The sequence below is a fragment of the Bombyx mandarina genome, chromosome 24, assembly GCF_030267445.1.
Source record: "Bombyx mandarina strain Sakado chromosome 24, ASM3026744v2".
NCBI classification, from domain to species: domain Eukaryota; kingdom Metazoa; phylum Arthropoda; class Insecta; order Lepidoptera; family Bombycidae; genus Bombyx; species Bombyx mandarina.
In genome coordinates, this window is record NC_143230.1 from 8,549,548 (window position 1) to 8,568,236 (window position 18,689).

The 18,689-nt window shown below is 39.8% G+C and overlaps 2 protein-coding genes across 2 annotated transcripts; one reads left to right on the forward strand and one right to left on the reverse strand.

Moving 5' to 3' along the window:
* Nucleotides 1-1,410: 1,410 nt before the first annotated feature.
* Nucleotides 1,411-8,886, reverse strand: LOC114241681 (V-type proton ATPase subunit e 2). The gene is made up of 4 exons (XM_028172596.2): nt 8,746-8,886; nt 8,615-8,662; nt 7,201-7,288; nt 1,411-2,227 (listed from the first exon to the last, which is right to left on the reverse strand). Exons 1-4 carry the CDS (start codon nt 8,841-8,843, stop codon nt 2,198-2,200), a joined length of 264 nt encoding a protein of 87 aa, XP_028028397.1. The 5' UTR covers nt 8,844-8,886; the 3' UTR covers nt 1,411-2,197.
* Nucleotides 8,887-9,069: 183 nt separating this feature from the next.
* On the forward strand, nt 9,070-14,470 carry LOC114241595 (uncharacterized). Its single transcript, XM_028172456.2, has 3 exons — nt 9,070-9,437; nt 10,855-11,069; nt 14,171-14,470. The coding sequence occupies exons 1-3, from the start codon at nt 9,321-9,323 to the stop codon at nt 14,250-14,252; spliced, it is 414 nt and encodes a 137-aa protein (XP_028028257.2). The 5' UTR covers nt 9,070-9,320; the 3' UTR covers nt 14,253-14,470.
* The last annotated feature ends 4,219 nt before the right edge of the window (nt 14,471-18,689 follow it).

Below are 18,689 nucleotides of genomic sequence, written 5' to 3' on the forward strand. Positions count from 1 at the left end.
TATGGAGGAAGGCTTACTGGTGGCTCAGGGCCAGGCCAGGGGCCTTTCCAGTTTCACTAGGACAGGTGGGCGAGCAAAGGCTGAGCCAGGAAGGGTGGAGTTTGCGAACAGACACTCGAGCGCCTCCATTGGAGAGCTAACAATTCAAGAGCAACTGCTTGGCGAATGAATCTACTACTGGATCGGAATCGCGACCCGCTGAGAAGATCCACCGAGAAACTCAGCGGGCTGATGTATGAGTTAGGTTATGGTGGTAGGTACCACCACTCTTGTGAGTCCGCGCGGGTAGGTACCACCACTCTGCCTGTTTCTGCCGTGAAGCAGTAATGCGTTTTGGTTTGAAGGGTGGGGCAGCCGTTGTAACTATACTTGAGACCTTAGAACTTATATCTCAAGGTGGGTGGCGCATTTACGTTGTAGATGTCTACGGGCTCCAGTAACTACTTAGCATCAGGTGGGCTGTGAGCTCGTCCACCCATCTAAGCAATAAAAAAAGCACGTCATTATCAGTGAGCTTAATGAGTTTTTTAACGCTCTCTACGCGTACGAGTTTCAAATAAGAATGATCATGGATCTGGGCCATATTGTGACGTCATAGCTGTCAATTCGAAAAAAATTGGTTAAGTCAGTAAAAAAACTTAGGAACTTTTTTATATTAATTTATAATCCGAAACTTAGTTTGTCGATTCCACTGATCCCACTGCTTGGGTAATCATCACCATCTTCGCCCATCCATAGATTATAGGGTCCGACGGTGTTGCAGCCTTCATTTTTAAATAGATGGGATTTTTTTTAAAATATAAATTCATGTTTAATTTAACTCGACCAGTACTCTATATGTCAATGAAATTATATAGGTGTGTATGATTCATTAAAACAAACGTATCAATATTCTTCAAAATTACGCAAAAATATCACTATAAAAAAAGAGAATTTTTATTTGTGGCTGTCTGTTTTTTATCGAACTTTGACAGATCAAGGTCATTGACGTGCACATTCTTATTTTAAACGCACTATACGAAGCTTTTTCATCCATTACTCAGTTTTTTTATTATTTTTTTATTCTTTATTAGAGACAGATCAGTGGTCATTTTTGATTAATTTTATGGTTGAAAATATGTAATTGTTCGCAAATATACGAACTTCCGAACAGAGACATCACTTACTTTCTTTACTAACATTTTGTTATAATTAATTTTATAATAATATATTGATGAGAGAAAGTCGATAAAATAAATTCAGAAATTCTTTTGCGGGCCATGTGTTGCTCATCCTTCCATCCACGAATATTTTTTTGTATGGAAACTAGCGACATCTTGTAGCAGATGCCCCTAAACTTATACGTTGTTAAAATTAACGCATTCAATTGTTGTATAACTAAACACAGAAAATTAATAAATCATACAAGTCTTTGTTATATACAAATTGATTTAATTTTATCAATTTGTGGTTCCTGAAAACTTACAAAATCCTTCATTAAAAATAAAATATAGGATAGGTAATATGTTGCTGCCATCTACAGGAGCAATGAGAAACTAATCGAAGCGCAGCCATCTAGTGCTCGACGCCCGTAAACATTTTTGATTTATATGCATTGTCTGTCCATTACAACTTCAAATTTGATGAAAATCATGGAACAAACCTGATGCATATTTCAAGTCACCCCAACGAGGCCAAAGTTGAGAAATGCACGGATTTTTTAAACAATAAAAACTACCCATAATCGAAATAATTTATTCAACACATACAATATCTACAATACAGTTTTATTTTATTTTTAAGACTCAGTATTTAAACATTCATTGGAATGATTAAGTATCGAATGATTCGACAAAGTTTTTAATTGTATATTGTTTTTTTTTTTCTTTCAATCGCAAACAAATTCAAGGATGCTCGATAAGTGAATCTAAGAAGAGAAAAGAAATTAATACTGCAGTCAAAATTTGATATGACAGTTCCACGGCACAGATTATAAAAGTTGGCCACAAATACAGATTAACGGTGCATCATAGAGTATTCAACTTTATTCATCTTAGAACTATAGAGGTAAACTAAAATACGGCATAATAATATATTACATTATGTTTTAGGGTTTAAATTTAAAAAGCATTTGCATTTATTAGTAACTTTTAACAATCATTGTAACATTCTTAAACCACCCAACTAAACCTCTGCAGGGACTTTTAAAGTCAGACGATTAAGCTTGCGTGTTGTTTATTTTGTTTCCCTGTAACAAAATGAAAATCAAATTAATTGAAGTAAAAAAAAACTCTCTTCTTAGTCTAAATTTACGGAAAATTGTATTCATACTTATTGCCCTAATTTCTAAAAATCTCCCAGTTATTTGTAAGCTGGCAATGATACCCACAACAAGAAGTCGGTGACTTCTTGGCGGGAACGCGAGGAGTAAAGTTGTTTATTTTGTTTTATTTTGTCAATTTAGTGTGTCTTCGGGTTTAAAAGTGTGATAACGGTGGTTTATTAACTGTTTAATATCTGTGAAAGTGCACAAATGTGGAAAAATGAAACAAAACCACTGGACGTAACTTCTCGGGATCCTCCAAAAAGTCCACTGAAAAAATCTCAGTAACAGACCACCATTGAGATTATATTTCATCCCATATCATCTCATCGCATCTCATTTAATTTCATCCCAGTTGATTAATGTCACAAATTAATTGTCTTCGTTTCATTTCATTTTACTCCATATTATCATTTTTCATAAAAATAAAAACATAAATTAAAATAAGACATGACTTAAAGGTCTTAGTTACCAGGTCATAAAATCTCTTTAATAATAACAAGAAGTCGGTTCAAGATTTTTTTTGCGTTCATTATCTTGCGAAAACGATTTTTTTAAAATACTCATTTCTTATTTTTATAGACGTACTAGCTGTACCCGTCCGCTTCGCTGGGCATTTTAAATTAACATTATTATTTCTCACCCCCACAAAGATTCTCATCATTAAAGCCCCCGTAACTGGTGTAGGGAGTTCAACACTCATATAAATATTAGCCTATCCATTAAGTGCATGAATTTTCTACATGGATACCAAGTTTCAAGTCAATCGGATGCACGGTACAGTAGTTATAACGGAACATCCGTAAAAACCTCTGTAGATTTATATATATATATTAGTATAGATTTTTGTTTTTGCTCAAATTTACCGCAGTCAAGTTCAATTTTGACTTAGCATTGAAGTATGGAGGTTAACTAAGGATCACCATCTTGTATAGGAGACAAGTTGAAAAAGTGTTCACCTGTAAACAGCGAGTTATCGTTGGAAGACTCACCGAAAGAGCGCTAGTGTAGGAAGTGGAAACGATATGAATATAGCAGTTTTAAACAGAGCGAAGTGAGCTGAATTGACGTAAAGTGTGGTAGTTAATGGCATTATTTTTTTAAATCTTACCACTGGTTATTAAGACACCAGCTTAATTATTTCCCTTTCAGTGGACACTATTTGAGTCGTCTATTATCAAAGGTGGCAATCTGTGCATTTGGACAAAAAAATGTTATTGATATGGCAATACAGATTGATTTGAATATCAATCGTCTCCTTCAAAGAATACGGTTCAAAACCTGCATTAAATAAAGTATTAACTTAACCTGTTATTTATCTAAGATGTCGTTCAGAAGAGTTTTGTGACTGCCAAGAGAATACAAAGTCAATAATTCGTTTTTCTGATTTACCAATAATTGTCCAAAGTCACATTGCCGGCTTTGATAATAGTCGACTCATTTAATACACTGAGATATGGCCACTTACTTCTACGTCACGTAAATACCATAAATAAATTGTTCATCCTATACTAATACACGCGCGCTATTGATTCGCGAAATTGTGTTAAGAGATAATATCTATATATTAATATGTAAAGCAAAAACCTTGTACACTTTTTTACTCGAGGCGGCGTGTGTACTGGCTGGGACGCCGCCTTGGGTTCTGGAAGCGGAGGCGCTCGCCGCTGACTATCAGTGGCGGGCTGACCTTCGTGCCCGGGGCGTGGCGCGTCCCAGCCCCAGTGTTGTCAGAGCGCGGAGGGCCCAATCTCGGCGGTCCGTGCTGGAATCATGGTCCAGGCGGCTGGCCGATCCTTCGGCTGGTCGTAGGACCGTCGAGGCGATTCGCCCAGTCCTTGTGGATTGGGTGAATCGTGACAGAGGACGCCTCACTTTCCGGCTCACGCAGGTTCTCACTGGGCATGGTTGCTTCGGTGAGTTCCTGCACCGGATCAGAGCCGAGCCGACGGCAGAGTGCCACCATTGTGATTGCGACTTGGACACGGCAGAGCATACGCTCGTCGCCTGCCCCGCATGGGAGGGGTGGCGCCGTGTCCTCGTCGCAAAAATAGGAAACGACTTGTCGTTGCCGAGTGTTGTGGCATCGATGCTCGGCGACGACGAGTCGTGGAAGGCGATGCTCGACTTCTGCGAGTGCACCATCTCGCAGAAGGAGGCGGCAGGGCGCGTTAGAGACGCGCAAGCCCGCCGCCGTCGAGCGGGGGCCAGGGAGGCGGATATCGCCCAAGCCCTGGCCCTCTAAGTGTTTCGGGTCCCCCTCATATGTCGGTCTGGGGACCGGCGAGGGGGACCTAAGAAGACGTCGTGCAAGCTGCTCTGCACGCGTTTTACGCAAGAGCATCCGGGTGATGGAAGGCCGGCTATCCTCGACCCACGCTGGTTCTGACCCAGCGGGGTATTCCGTAGGATAGCTCACTCTAACCGGCGCCATCTAGGCGGGCTCCGGATAGCCTGCCGACCGAGAGGGCTGGTGGTCGTGGCGCCGACGACCGCCAGTCCGGCGTCCCGAGGGGGAGGGTGATGGGAGAGATGTGCTCCGCACTAAACACTTCACTTTCCCCCCTTTGCCTTTTCATGAGTTCTGTCTCATGTGAGGTTTGGACGTTGGTTGTTGAGCGACAAGAGGTTTTAGTCGGTTCGACTCCGACATGCTCCGCCCGCCGTCCCCAGTGGAGGGCGGAAGTCCGGCGATTTCCTCCTGACCAAAAAAAAAAAAAACACTTTTTTACGAAAATCGTGCGGACGGAGGATTACGAAATTTCTCACACTTATAGAGAATATAGAGAAGGAGTGCAGAATGTTAATATCTTTTAAAATTATGCATAAAAATATATTAAATCGATAAAGAATACATTATACACACTACCATGTATTTGACACACATACACACACACACACACACACACCCACACCCACACACTCACGACACACACACACTCTTTGTTTATTGTCAAACTTTTGTTGTTGTTAATATTGTTTATCTTTCTTGGCGAAATCTGTCTCTATAGAAATATAATAAATAGTCTTTGACAATAGAACCAGAATAATGTTCAAACTTATAATTTCAATTGATTATAGTCGAATTTCGACTACTGCGGGACCACTAGTATTATCAAATGCGAAAGGAAAAAAATTTTCAATGAGATTTGTACTCTTTTCCAACTCTTATCACCGTGCGTCATGTTCCTCAGTGCTGAGGGTCGTGACCTTTACGGAGCACTTTTGTTAAGTCTATCTTTCTCCATTTCTCCCTGTCCTCCGCCCTTGAAGAGCGACATTGATGCTGGTGTCCCAAAGCCGTCGTAATCTGATCGGAGCAGCGCATGGTTCTTCCACAAACTCAACTCTTAAGAAACAATAAGCCAATTCGTCTGCTGCTAACATCATAACGGCTGAAGAATAACTGGCTTCGTCCCCCTCAAGATGTGAGGGAAATCCAGGGCCTTTCTATAGCTCGCTCCAACCTAGATCCTAGCTATATAGAGTGATATTCTAGATTACTACGTAGCTATTACGTTTTCTATTAGTGCGTCATCGCGAAATATCCAAGGTCAAACGTGGCACGTGATTTGTTTTGACGTCTAACGCCTATTAGTTTTGTATTGCATAAAAGTCAATGTGTGTATGTTCCTTAAGGACTCCGATTACCAGCTGAGTTTGTCGCCGGATATTCTCAGTGGGTCGCGATTCTGATCCGGTGGTAGATTCAGCGAAGTACTGCTAGGGTCAGTGTTTGCAATCCTCCTGGTGCCAGCGCGCTAGAGTAACGGTAGCGTGCGGCGCAGCCTCAACACCTCTAGGTCGTCCCGTGACCATCACCGGGAGGAGACTGCCTCCGCATAGGGGCTGGAGCTGGACAAACGCCCTCCTCCGACCCCCGGTTCGGCGGCGGCGGCACGGCGCCGAGACGGAAGAAGAGCTCTCCCTCTCCCTCTCCCGTTCCGCCGCCTCCTTCTGCGAGATGGTGGACTCGCAGAAGTCGAGCATCGCCTGCCAGGACTCGTCGCTGCCGAGCATCGTAGCCGCGACGGTCGGAAGCGACAAGTCCGGTCCTATCTTTGCAACGGCGGGGCAGTACGCGAGCGTGTGCTTCGCCGTGTCCTCGTTGCAGCCACTGCAGTGGTGGCACTTCGGCGTCGGCTCCCTCCGGGCGACGAGGTGCAGGTAGCGACCGAAACAAACGTGTCCCGTGAGCACCTGCGTCGCTCGGAAGGTGAGACGTCCTCGGTCGCGATTCACCCAGTCCGAGAGGACCGGGCGGATCGCCTCGACGGGTCGTCGCCCGTAGTCGGGGTCCGCCAGGCGGCGAGACCACGCCTAGAGCACGGCACGCCCAGATTGGAGCTTCCGTACACAGAAATAAAATGAACTGATTTGTTACCCAACACAATATGTGCTTAAGTTCATTATTAAATAATAAAACATAATAGTTCCATACTGAGTTACTTTGTTTAAACTATAAAATTAATAATGGTAATTTTGAAAAAAATATCAGTATGTATTAATATGTACTATAATTATGTACTAAAATTATTTGCTACGTCGCCAATCAACGAATGGCCGGCACAGTGCTTTAGCCAAGTTGAAAGCCAGTCACCGCTAACCCTCATGGCAGTCAACATGTTAGAATCTTGCCCAAAATAGTCAGGTAGTCCCCAAGGTTTAAACGGTCCTATTATTATTATTTTATTGCCTTTACAGGCAGAAGAGCATACAGCCAACCTGATGGTGAGCAGTTACCGTCGCCCATGGACGTCAGCAATGACAGGCGCAGAGCCAAGCCGTTAAGAATGCCTGCCTATTGTTAAGAACTCTCTACAAGCCTCGTTTAGATTACTTACACATTTAAGTTATGATGTCATTTGTTTTGTTAAAAAATCTTATGGACGTCTTACCCAAGTGCGTGAAATCCAGATTAGGGTTTCATTGCTGAGTCTGGGCCCGATGAGAGGGTTCATCTGTGCCATGTAAGCACACAGCCAACTGGAAAGCAAACAGAGTTTGTTTTAAACATTTTTCAAATTAAAAGTCTTGGTCGAGTTTGTCAGTGATCCAAGTTAGTGTTTCAATTACGGAATGTAAACTTTTTTTCTTCTTTCAAAAATCTTTCTATGAAAAATTTGTTATTGTAGTTATGAACAAATATGTGATTCAAAGAGGTTAAATTGAAGAAGAAATCTTATACAACTTCAAATTATTTAAAACAGTGCTATATAGGATGATGATAGCAAAACTATTCTTTATTTATCCAAATTATACAAGTTATTATATTTTATACATTAAAAATAATTTATGCACAATTTAAATGAGAAATTTCAATTTAATTAATCTGATATTGATTGGTAGAATGTAGCATATGAGTAAAGAACACCTAGACCCACAAGTTTCTCATCAGGTATCAAATTTGGACTCATGGTTTTGTAGTCAGGGTAATTAGACTCGAGAGCAGTAAAGTTTGTTAGTTTGATCTGCATGTAATTTATCTCTGCCCATTAAAACTGAATATTTACAGATTACACTATTACTAGTCTACAGATTAGAGAAATTAGTTAAATTGTCATAATTTCAACAATAAGTTGTACTCATATCAAGCATACCATTTATTATCAAATTTTACATGCAAATGTAAAAAAAATTACTAAACTACTCATGGCATTTTCACAAGTTACTTTCTGTAATTAATAACACAAATAACACCATGATAAGAATATTAAACCGTCAAAATTTATACATTTATCCTAGGTAAGAGCCTACTTACTGCCTGTGTTATGTACTAACAGTTAGTGTATCTGTGTACTGATCTAATGGCTAGGACGGTTTCTGTACGCATTTAAACATGTGTCCCACAGCTCAAGACAGAGACCTTCGTTGTAGTTTAATTACGTTAAAAAATCGCGTTCGAAAAATTTAGTAGTGCAGTGTTGACACTTGTGACAAGGGTTAAAATATACAGAACACTATTCAACTGCTAATTCAGACTAAATAATCATTAATCAGTGATAGACCCAAGTATGTAGTACCGCACAAAAATGGCGATGTCTGAAATTGGGGGTCGGCATTCATGTTATACTTCTATGGATCCCGGAAAGCTATGAGCACCAGGAGGCCGAGAGTTTATCATTAGAGAACTATGCATTAAATCATTTTTGAACTAAATTATGTTACCTGAAAATTTATTATTGAGATCTGTCCGGCAGAGGAAGTCTGTTTATGAGGATGATGAGCCATGATGATTTGATGCATTGGATATCTTGCCATGAGTAACGAAAGTTTAATTAGCAATTTAAAAAGAATTTAAATCGTACTTACAACAACCAACAAGTCGCTGCTGTTAATATTAACACCACTTGAATAATCCTGAAACGATTTTTAATGAAAACTTTAGTTAGAACACCGAAATTCTTAAAATATTTTTGTTGCAATCGTGAGTTCCTTCTTACCCTCTGTTTGGTCCTTTAGGTGCGAAGATGGGGCAAATAATACCAACCACACCCCAAAGGATGGAGAAAACGAAGATCGGGATAAGGGAGTAGCCCATTTTGAGATGTTATTTAGATATTTCTTCTAATTTCGATTATCTCAAACAAATATCAGCTGCCCCAAGATGGTGGATTCCGTTGGTAATGTTGGTAGTGCTGTCATCGAGAGTCATATGACTGTCATAGATATTTTTTCGTTCTACGTAGCTGCGTATTTAAAAAAAATTAAAATTTTGCCTAAAATTTTATCAAGACACAATTACATACCGCTTAAATAACATTTAGTTTCATTAATATAATTAGATAGATAGCTTGTATATAACTAATGTTCTACACAGTGTAAATTTATGTTTGCAAAAAATATGTTTACTAGCGACATCTCTTATCGAGTGGAAATAGTAAAAATTCCAATAATTTGATTGATTGAAAATCTTTTTTTGACATTAGACATTTTAAATCAAAACAATTACACCATAAAAAAAGGTATTTACATTAAAATTACATCGTTGTAAGATTGAACTATATGACAGTAATAAATGCTACCTTTGAAACATGAATTTACAACCAAATATAGAAAAATACGGTCACAAGGTAGTATTCATATACAGAGGGCGTTAAACTTTGACGATCTAAATGAAGCTGTACGTCTTCATGTGAGTACCAAATTCAAGGAATATTAAATTAAAAACACAGCTCGAGGCCATTCTACTGCACTCATTTAGGGGACCTCCCACTGCAGTTTTAATTTGGTCGGTCCACCGGATTGGTGGCCTCCCGCGCGGTCTTGTACCATCAACGCTTCCCTGTACAACGAGGCGTTCTATGGACCGGCCACCTCGTCGCGATAGGTGTCCGAAGAAATTCACCATTCGAGACTGTACGCTGCTTGATGCCGAGTTCCTGAAGTATCGAGACATTTGTACGAAAGTCGGTCCATGAAACTCCAAGCATTCTTCTCCAGCACCACATTTCCAGAGCGTCTATTTTCTTCCTTTCCACGTCTCGCACGGTCCACGTCTCAGCAGCGTATAGAAATATAGAGAATATTAGTGTTCTAACGAGCCTGATCTTTGTGGTTTTGGTTATGTTTCTATTTCTTCAGACTTTCCTCAGCCCGTCCATCGCCGGCCTCGTGACAACCATGCACCTTCTGATTTCGTCCATGCATCCGCCATTATTTGAGATTAACGCCCCAAGGTGTATGTAGGACTGGACCACGTCGCAACCCGCTATTTAAGTCACGTACGGCGAGTTATTCATAGCGCGATCGACAACCATCACCTTGGTCTTACTGCGGTTAATTCTTAATCCAAAATTGAATTGAAGTATGCCGAGTTAAAAAGCTGAATCTCATTTCGAGTAAAGTAGTTAATTATTGAAAATTTCAACAACTTACATTGTTCAAAATAATGCAGTAAATATAACCTTAAAGAATGATTACAAGAAAACTTGCACCTAAAGTGATTTTATTTCGCAAACTGTGATTGGTACGATTATTGATTTATTAACATTTTATTTTATGAAAAAGTATCTGTCAAACCTACTTTATATTTGCCGCTTCCTTTAAATTTACCCTAATGCTAATGTGACGCCATCCTAATTTAATACATTTCCACGGACACTTTTCATAATATAAAGTACCGTTGATTCACACAGTTGATTCTGCTTACCTCTACCCTCCATAAGAAATATAAAGGCAAAGGGCATATTAAGCAACAGACTAGAGTCGACTGCATGGCTTGGACCCTTGATCAAAAATTTTGATAGTTTTATTTTATTTTGGTATGTTGATTATTGCATGCACTGTGTTCTTAGTGCGAGTTTTTTAACGTTCTCGATAGGGTAAAAGTTAACTCGAATTTAAATACAGTTGGAACAGCACCCCTAGCGGCAAACGTAAGCAAACATTCCAACTCCATACAAATTTGAGTTAACGTTTACGCTATCGAGACCGTTAAAAATTTCGCACTAAGCAAACAGAAGCCGTAAATTCGATTCATCATTAATGCTTAGACATCCAGACCTGTTACGGTTTTATCAATTTCAGCTGTTAATTAAATAATATTTTAGAGATCCCAACGTACGTCGTCTAAAGCATTTTGGAAGGTAGTTCCCAAAGATTCATGCGAAGTTTATAGAGCTAGAAAGAAAAGACAATTAGAAAAGGAACGTAAAATACATATCGAAAAACGCGAAAGTAATCATAGGAAAGAAAAGAAAATATCAAAACGAAAAGATAATAAAAGGAAACAACGCAAGGCTACACGGAGACGGACAAAAAAAAGGTTCGTATTGAGACCGAAATTTTAATATACGTGGGCTGCACTAAAAGTATCGGGAATTCCACTGTTCCCGTCATATTTCCACTGTTCCTGTCATATTAAAATCTTTTTAATTGAAAACTCCTTGCTTTTAAAAATCGAATACCATTTATTTATTTAAAAAAAGATTCTCGGTCTTGTCACGAGGTTTTGTCAAACTTGTTTAGTCGTTGAGAAAATGGAATTGACTCGAGAAAATTCAAGAGCGATGATTTATTATGACTTTCGAAGTGGTTTAACACAAAAACAGTGTGTTGACCGGATGATTTCTGCATTTGGTGATGAAGCCCCATCCAAAACCACAATATATCGCTGGTGTGCTGAGTTTCAACGTGGACGTGTCAAGCTCAGTGATGATCCCCGTCAAGGTCGTCCAAAAACTGCAGTCACCCAAGAAAACGTTGATGCTGTGCGTAAGCTGATTGAGGAAGATCGATATGTGACATACCGCGAAATTCAGGCAACTTTAGACATTGGCATGAGTCAAATGCAAATAATCTTGCATGATCAATTAGGTGTAAAAAATTTGTTTTCTCGATGGATACCGCATTCGCTCTGTGAAGAGCAAAAAGCGGCTCGCGTTACTTGGTGCGTCAGAACTCTCAAAAGATTCCACGCAGGATCCTCAAATGCTGTATACAACATTGTATCAGGTGACGAATCCTGGATATACGCGTACGAACCCGAAACAAAAAAAGAGTCACGAGTTGGGGTGTTCGAAAATTAGTTAAAGCCAACAAAAATTGTTCGTTCACGGAGTGTTGCAAAAAAAATGGTGGCCACGTTTGTCTCCAAAACCGGCCATGTTACGACTATTCCTTTTGAGGGACAAAGAACGGTTAATGCAGATTGGTATGCTAGCATTTGTTTGCCACAGGTCGTTTCTGAACTCCGTAAAGAGAACTGCAACCGCCGCATCATCCTCCATCACGACAATGCGAGTTCTCACACCGCGCACAGAACAAAAGAGTTTTTAGAGCAAGAAAACATAGAATTATTAGACCATCCGCCGTACAGCCCCGACCTAAGCCCTAATGATTTCTATACTTTCCCTAAAATAAAGAATAAATTGCGTGGACAGAGATTTTCATCACCTGAAGAAGCTGTGGACGCCTACAAAACGGCCATTTTAGAGACCCCAACTTCCGAATGGAATGGTTGCTTCAATGATTGGTTCCATCGTATGAAAAAATGTGTCAAATTTCGCGGAGAATACTTCGAAAAGCAATAAATACATTTTTAAATAGTAATGTTGTGTCACTTCGTTAATTCCCGAAATTTTCAGTGCCGCCTATGTAATACATATAAAGATTTATACTCTTGAAGTCTCCCGACGCGTTGGCTATATATTTTTAATACGTTCGTTACGCTGGAAGACAACCAAACCTATTTGTGTTTAACCATGTTTTTTTTCCCTACCTAAGCTGATGGTCTTGAGAGACTATATCAGCGTCACCGGGCGAGTAGGTGAGCTCACGGGGCTGGACCTGGAGCCTGACGTTGTTGCTAACACTAACCCTAACAGGAGCAGTGCTTCGCAGAATCTACCAGTGGATCAGAAACGCGACCCACTGAGAAAATCCGGCGAGAAACTCAATGGGCTGTGTTAATTTACTCGTTGCGAGTGACAGGTTCGACGAGAACGATGACCGGTGCTTGAGGTACCTAAAAGCACCGTTTCTGTATCGGGAGAATCCGAAATAACGTGCTTTGGGCGCGGCGACTGTTTACCATTCGGTCCGCAGGATCGGGACTGTAGTAATGGGCGGCCACGGTGAGAGAGTTCTCGTGTTGTGCCGCTTTTTCGAAATGGCGCACTGATGCCGATTGTAGATACTTACTGATGGACTCTAAGTCTATGTCGTCGTGGAGGTTCACGTTTCTGACGCACCACGGGGCTCCGGCGGCTATCCTACAAAAACGGGACTGTATGATTTGGAGGGGTTTCAAGTTAGTGCGGGCCGCGTGAACGAACATTACACTTGCATACGTCCGGTATGCAAGTTTTGTAGAGTGTCACCTTATTTCAAATCATCGGATAGAGGCGTCCTAGTAAGAACGCAGCCCCGTATCGTACCGACTTAATGTGATGTGTGAGTATTTGACATTCGTGGCCTATGCTATAAGTTGGTCGAATATAGTGATGGGGCGAATAGTGGAAGGTGTGTACGCGCCTATTCGGGAGTGGGATGCTCAATGTGGTATTCGGAGGGCGACCCCTTTTGAAGAGCACCGCTGTGCTTTTCGTGGGGTTGATTTCGATGCACCACTTCCGGAACCACTGTCTCAACGGTGCGGTCTGGAGTCGCCGATGCAATGACGACTACTTCCTACACGAGTAGTAAATAGCCGTGTCATCGGCGAAGAGCGCTTGATGGGTCTCCGGAGACCGGGGTATATCGTTGATATACAAACAGAATAGTACCTAGGAGAGGGCGGAGCCTTGCGGGACTCCGGCTGTTAATTGACGTACGTTAACGAACGTATTACTAATAAGCGGCCTTATTACCACAATATAGTCGAACAGACCATGATGCCATCGTGGCCTAAGAGATAAGACGTCCGGTTCATTCGTGTTGAGCGATGCACCAGTGTTTGAATCCCAGGCGGGTACTAATAATTATTCTAACGAAATACGTACTTGACAAATATTCATAATCGACTTCCACGATGAAGGAATAACGTCGTGTAATAAAAATAAAACCTGCAAAATTATATTTTCGTAATTACTGGTGGTAGGACCTCTTGTGAGTCCGCGCAGGTAGGTACCACCACCCTGCCTGTTTCTGCCGTGAATCAGTAATGCGTTTCGGTTTGAAGGGTGGGGCAGCCGATGTAACTATACTGAGACCCTTAGAACTTATATCTCAAGGTGGCATTTACATTGTAGATATCTATGGGCTCCAGTAACCACTTAACACCAGTTGGGTTGTGAGCTCGTCCACCAATTTAAGCAATAAACAAAAAAACCATACAATTTCAAAGTTGCCGTCATACGACATATTTTAGGTACCTTTTTATAGGTACATTTTATATTATATTATTCTGGTCTCTTTTTTTTGCAGAAAGTGTTGCCGTTCTGTAACAGTTTCCCTTGATAGTGGAATTTCTCTCTGTACGAGTTGCCGTCACATGGATTACGAATAAAATCAATATCGAAATGTGTTTTTTTTTCTGTACGCATTCAAATTCGTTTGAAGCTAATGTAAATAATAGAAGTTAACGTCGATAAAAGGATAAATGTTATGAGATCATTAAAGCCGACGTAACTTGGAAATGCGCTCGCGGTGACGGAATTGAAGTTAGAGGAAAGCTGGCAACAACAAAAAAGAAACTATAGGCAACGGAAACAAAAAAATTATAAACCTACAACATGATTTTTTACGCAAAAATAAACGTACGTACGAATGGAAATTACGTTTTTAGTTTTTTAAAATCCACCGTAGTAATAAATGAAATAATATTAACCTTAATCTCTTATTTTATTAACGAAATTAATTCTGAATTAGATAAAATACATCTAATATTAAGTCATATATCTATGTCTTTCAATAGTAGGACAAGCTGATTATTAGCTATATGTCACGGGGTAAAAGGCTATATGGTTTAGGCGACATTTTTAAAACCTAACAGGAGAGGCATTTAAAGTTTAAAATTGTATAAAATATTATAACAAAAAAAATCTTAAGCAATTTGAGTCATCATTATCATCATCAGCCTGCAGCTGTCCACTGCTGGACATAGGCCTCCCCCAAAGCTCACCACTGAACCCGATCTTCGGTTCTACGCATCCAGTTACTGCCAGCTGCCTTGCGCAGGTCGTCGCTCCATCTAGAAGGAGGGCGTCCTACACTATGTTTGCCGGTTCGCGGTCTCCACTCTAGAACACGTCTACCCCAACGGTTATCGGTTCTGCGACATATGTGACCAGCCCATTGCCACTTCAGCTTACTATACTACTACTTACTACTACAGCAATTTGTGTGGGTAAGTTTAATTGAAGTTCAATTAAAAACATTTTTTTATTATTTCTTTATTGCCTAGATGTGTGGACGAGCTCACAGCCCACCTGGTGTTAAGTGGTTACTGGAACCCATAGACATCTACAACGGAAATGCGCCACACACCTTGAGATTTAAGCTCTAAGGTCTCAGTATAGTTACAACGGCTGCCCCACCCTTCAAACCGAAACGCATTACTGCTTCACGGTAGAAATAGACAGGGTGATGGTACCTACCCGTGCGGACTCACAAGAGGTCCTACCACCAGTAAAAAACATCGGATTGTTAATACTACTTAATCTATTCTAATATTATAAAGCTGAAGAGTTTGTTTGTTTGAACGCGCTAATCTCCGGAACGAATGGTCCGATTTGAAAAGTTCTTGCAGTGTCAGATAGTTCATTTATCGAGGAAGGCTATTTAACATCACGCTAAGACAAATGCAAGCGGCGCACCAATATAGAATGTTTCAAAATCGGGAGTATTTTTCCCGTTTGAGAGCTTCCACTGCGTGCGCTGCGGAAATTTGTTCTAAAATAAAGCATTGTTTGTGAAGGTGTTTTTATAAAGTCCCGCAGTAGTCGAAATTCGACTATAATTAATTGGAATTGTAAGTTTGTACACTATTATGATTGTATTTTATACTTCTATAATCACAAATTTCGCCAAGACTGCACTATAAAAATATTAACAAAGACAAACAATGTTTAATCTATTCTCAATTTAACAACAGACGCCAAGAACAAAAGTTTGACAATAAATAGTATGCATGCGTGTGTGCGTCAAATACATGGTATGTAGTGTGTGTAATGTTTTCTTTATTGATTTAATGTATCTTTTATGCATTATTTTAAAAAAATATTAGCATTGTGCACTTCTTCTCTATATTCTCTGTAAGTGTGGGAAATTTCATACTCCTCCGTCCGCGCAATTTTCGTAAAAAGGGATACAAAGTTTTTGCTTCACGTATTAATATATAGATGATATCAATCCTTATCCAAATAAATACGTTATTTATTATAACATTGAAACACCCAAATCACTTTAAGATAGGCTTTGACAATCATAGATTTTTGTAGATTTCTCCAGAATCCCATCATCAGGTCTTGCAAAAGCGTGATTTTGGTACCTTAAATAGCTAGAGATGAAGTAGATTTATTTTGAGACTGTAATCAATTCTGACGATAATTCAGTTTAACGAGATAAGATGGGATAAGATTATAGACAAAAGCTGTGGTGGTTAACTACGACTAATCTTATGACTTCAGTGGACTTTTTGAAAGAATCCGAGAAGTCAAGTCCTGTGGTTTTGTTTCATTTTCCCACAGGTGTGTTTAGTTTCATAGATGCTAAATGGTCAATAAGCAACAATTATTAACAATAATTAATAGAATAAAATAATTCACACAACTACGATGCTTGCGTTCCTGCCAAGAAGGCCCGTTACAACTTCATAAGCCAGAAATCTTTCAGTCACAGACAATTAAATCTTCTATCAAAAAATTATCTTGTTTTGACAGCAAATGTCAAAATATTTTATCATGCCATCAAAATTGTTGAGTGTAATGTAACGTTTTTTTTTTTTCAAATTTAATTATTGGACATGTAGTGGAGTGAAAATTTTAGTGTAACCCATGTAATGTCTGGGCCCGTGGGCGTGGAGGAATATAATGCTGTACTCGTCTGGATTTACATTTGCTGGATATACACAGCACTGCTGGCTGTCACCGCGCTTTGTATTGTCTGCATTCTGTAAGTTACAGCTATTTCAAGTCAAATGTAGGTAGTCGTCGTGGCCTAAAGGATAAGACCTCCGGTGTATCACCCAACGGGTGTTCGAATCTCAGGCGGGTACCAATTTTTCTAATGAAATACGTACTCAACAAATGTTCATGAATGACTTCCGCGGTGGCGGAATAACATCGTGTATCAAAATCAAACCCGCAAAATTATAATTTGCGTAACTACTGGTGGTAGGATATCTTGTGAGTCCGCGCGGGTAGAGAGGTACGGTACTACCACCTTGTATATTTCTGCCGTGAAGCAGTAATGCGTTTCTGTTTGAAGGGTGAGGCAGGCGTTGTAACCATGCTTGAGACCTTAGAACTTATATCTGGTGGTGGGTGGCGCATTTACCTTGTAGATGTCTATGGGGTCCAGTAACCACTTAACACCAGGTGGGTGATGTAAGCTCGTCCACCCATCTAAGCAATAAAAAAAAATGGGCGTTGAAAACGTATCCTTGTGCCTTAAAAAAAGAGTCAAGTCTTTAGTTTTATGTATGAAGGGTATAAGTAAGGAGGACTAGATCAGTGTATTAAAAAGTGTCCGATGAAATGGAGCTAATTAAGGTGGCGCCACAGTGGCAAGTGGAAGGATTTCAAAAACAGCACCATAAACTATTACACTTCACGTCAATCCAAAACACTTCACTCTGTTTAAAACTACTATAGTCATATCATTTCCACTTGCTACACTAGCGCTATTTCAGTGAGTCTGCCAACATCAACATTAACTTACTGTTTACAGGTGGTCATTTTTTCGACTTGTCCCATAGACAAGACGGTCTTCCTTAGCTTCCATAGTTCTAGGGGAAAGGTTGCGTTCCGTAAACGTAACACTTTGGTATACGACACTACAATACATGGCTTCCGGTCATATCAATTGTTCTTTTTTTTAGTACGGCCATAGATTATACACTTAATATATTTGAGAAGTACGGCAATCGACCTCTTGCGATGAAGTTTTTGTCAGTGTCGAATTTGTATGTATTTTAATGTCTCTGGTTAAAGAATTTGATTTAATACTGGATTTACAATGACATGGAGGACATAAGCATTTTGAAGTAGTCTAGACGGACAGGAACCCCTATACAATTGTTATTGGCCATATATTACCATTTACTTAATGGAAATTTAAATTAAGGCATTTTAGCTATTAGGAAATGTACCAGCACTATCGGACGATAGATGGCGCTGTGTTGGTTTTATGTGAACCTTTTTTTTAAATATTTTGTGTATTACGAAATAACTTTAACAAAATTGAGCTTCAATGTAAGAGCAAAAGTATTATAACTTGTGAATCGACAAAACAGTCATAGACACGTGAAAATAGAGTTTGGTAATTATTGCACTTCTTGGCGATGTCTGCAGTATCGTTAATAGTTTGATAATTCATTTGTTTTTTACGTGAACCAGGTGCACCCGCGAGTTTATTCACACGGACAAACGCTTGGAAATATATTTTATATCAAAGGAGGTGATAAAATCATAGTGCTATTCATTCAGAAAGCTAACAACGCCATCTATTGAGTACAGTTGTAAATGCGCGCAGTTTCTGGAAACATGATAAAACTAGTGAAACCAAGTCACGCTCAACACTATCGCTGATTGTGTGAAAACATTGATTTCCGATACTATGCGCGTCTTACCTATTGTACCTTGATGGAACCTACTATGACAGACACCCTAGAGCTGAGCTAAATTTCATTTCAATCGGATGATTAATTTAGGATCACAACCTAAGACTTTTTTTTACATGAGAGACTTGTACTAGAATTCAAAACTATTATTCTATTGTAGTC

Coding starts and splice junctions, on each gene's coding strand:
- LOC114241681 (XM_028172596.2), bottom strand. CDS start 8,843: ATGGGCTACTCCCTTATCCCGATCTTCGTTTTCTCCATCCTTTGGGGT. Junction 8,663..8,745: donor CCTAAAGGACCAAACAGAGG/GTAAGAAGGAAC, acceptor AAATCGTTTCAG/GATTATTCAAGTGGTGTTAA. Junction 7,289..8,614: donor GCAGCGACTTGTTGGTTGTT/GTAAGTACGATT, acceptor TTTGCTTTCCAG/TTGGCTGTGTGCTTACATGG.
- LOC114241595 (XM_028172456.2), top strand. CDS start 9,321: ATGCTACCTTTGAAACATGAATTTACAACCAAATATAGAAAAATACGG. Junction 9,438..10,854: donor ATGAAGCTGTACGTCTTCAT/GTGAGTACCAAA, acceptor ATAATATTTTAG/AGATCCCAACGTACGTCGTC. Junction 11,070..14,170: donor CGGAGACGGACAAAAAAAAG/GTTCGTATTGAG, acceptor TTTTTTTTGCAG/AAAGTGTTGCCGTTCTGTAA.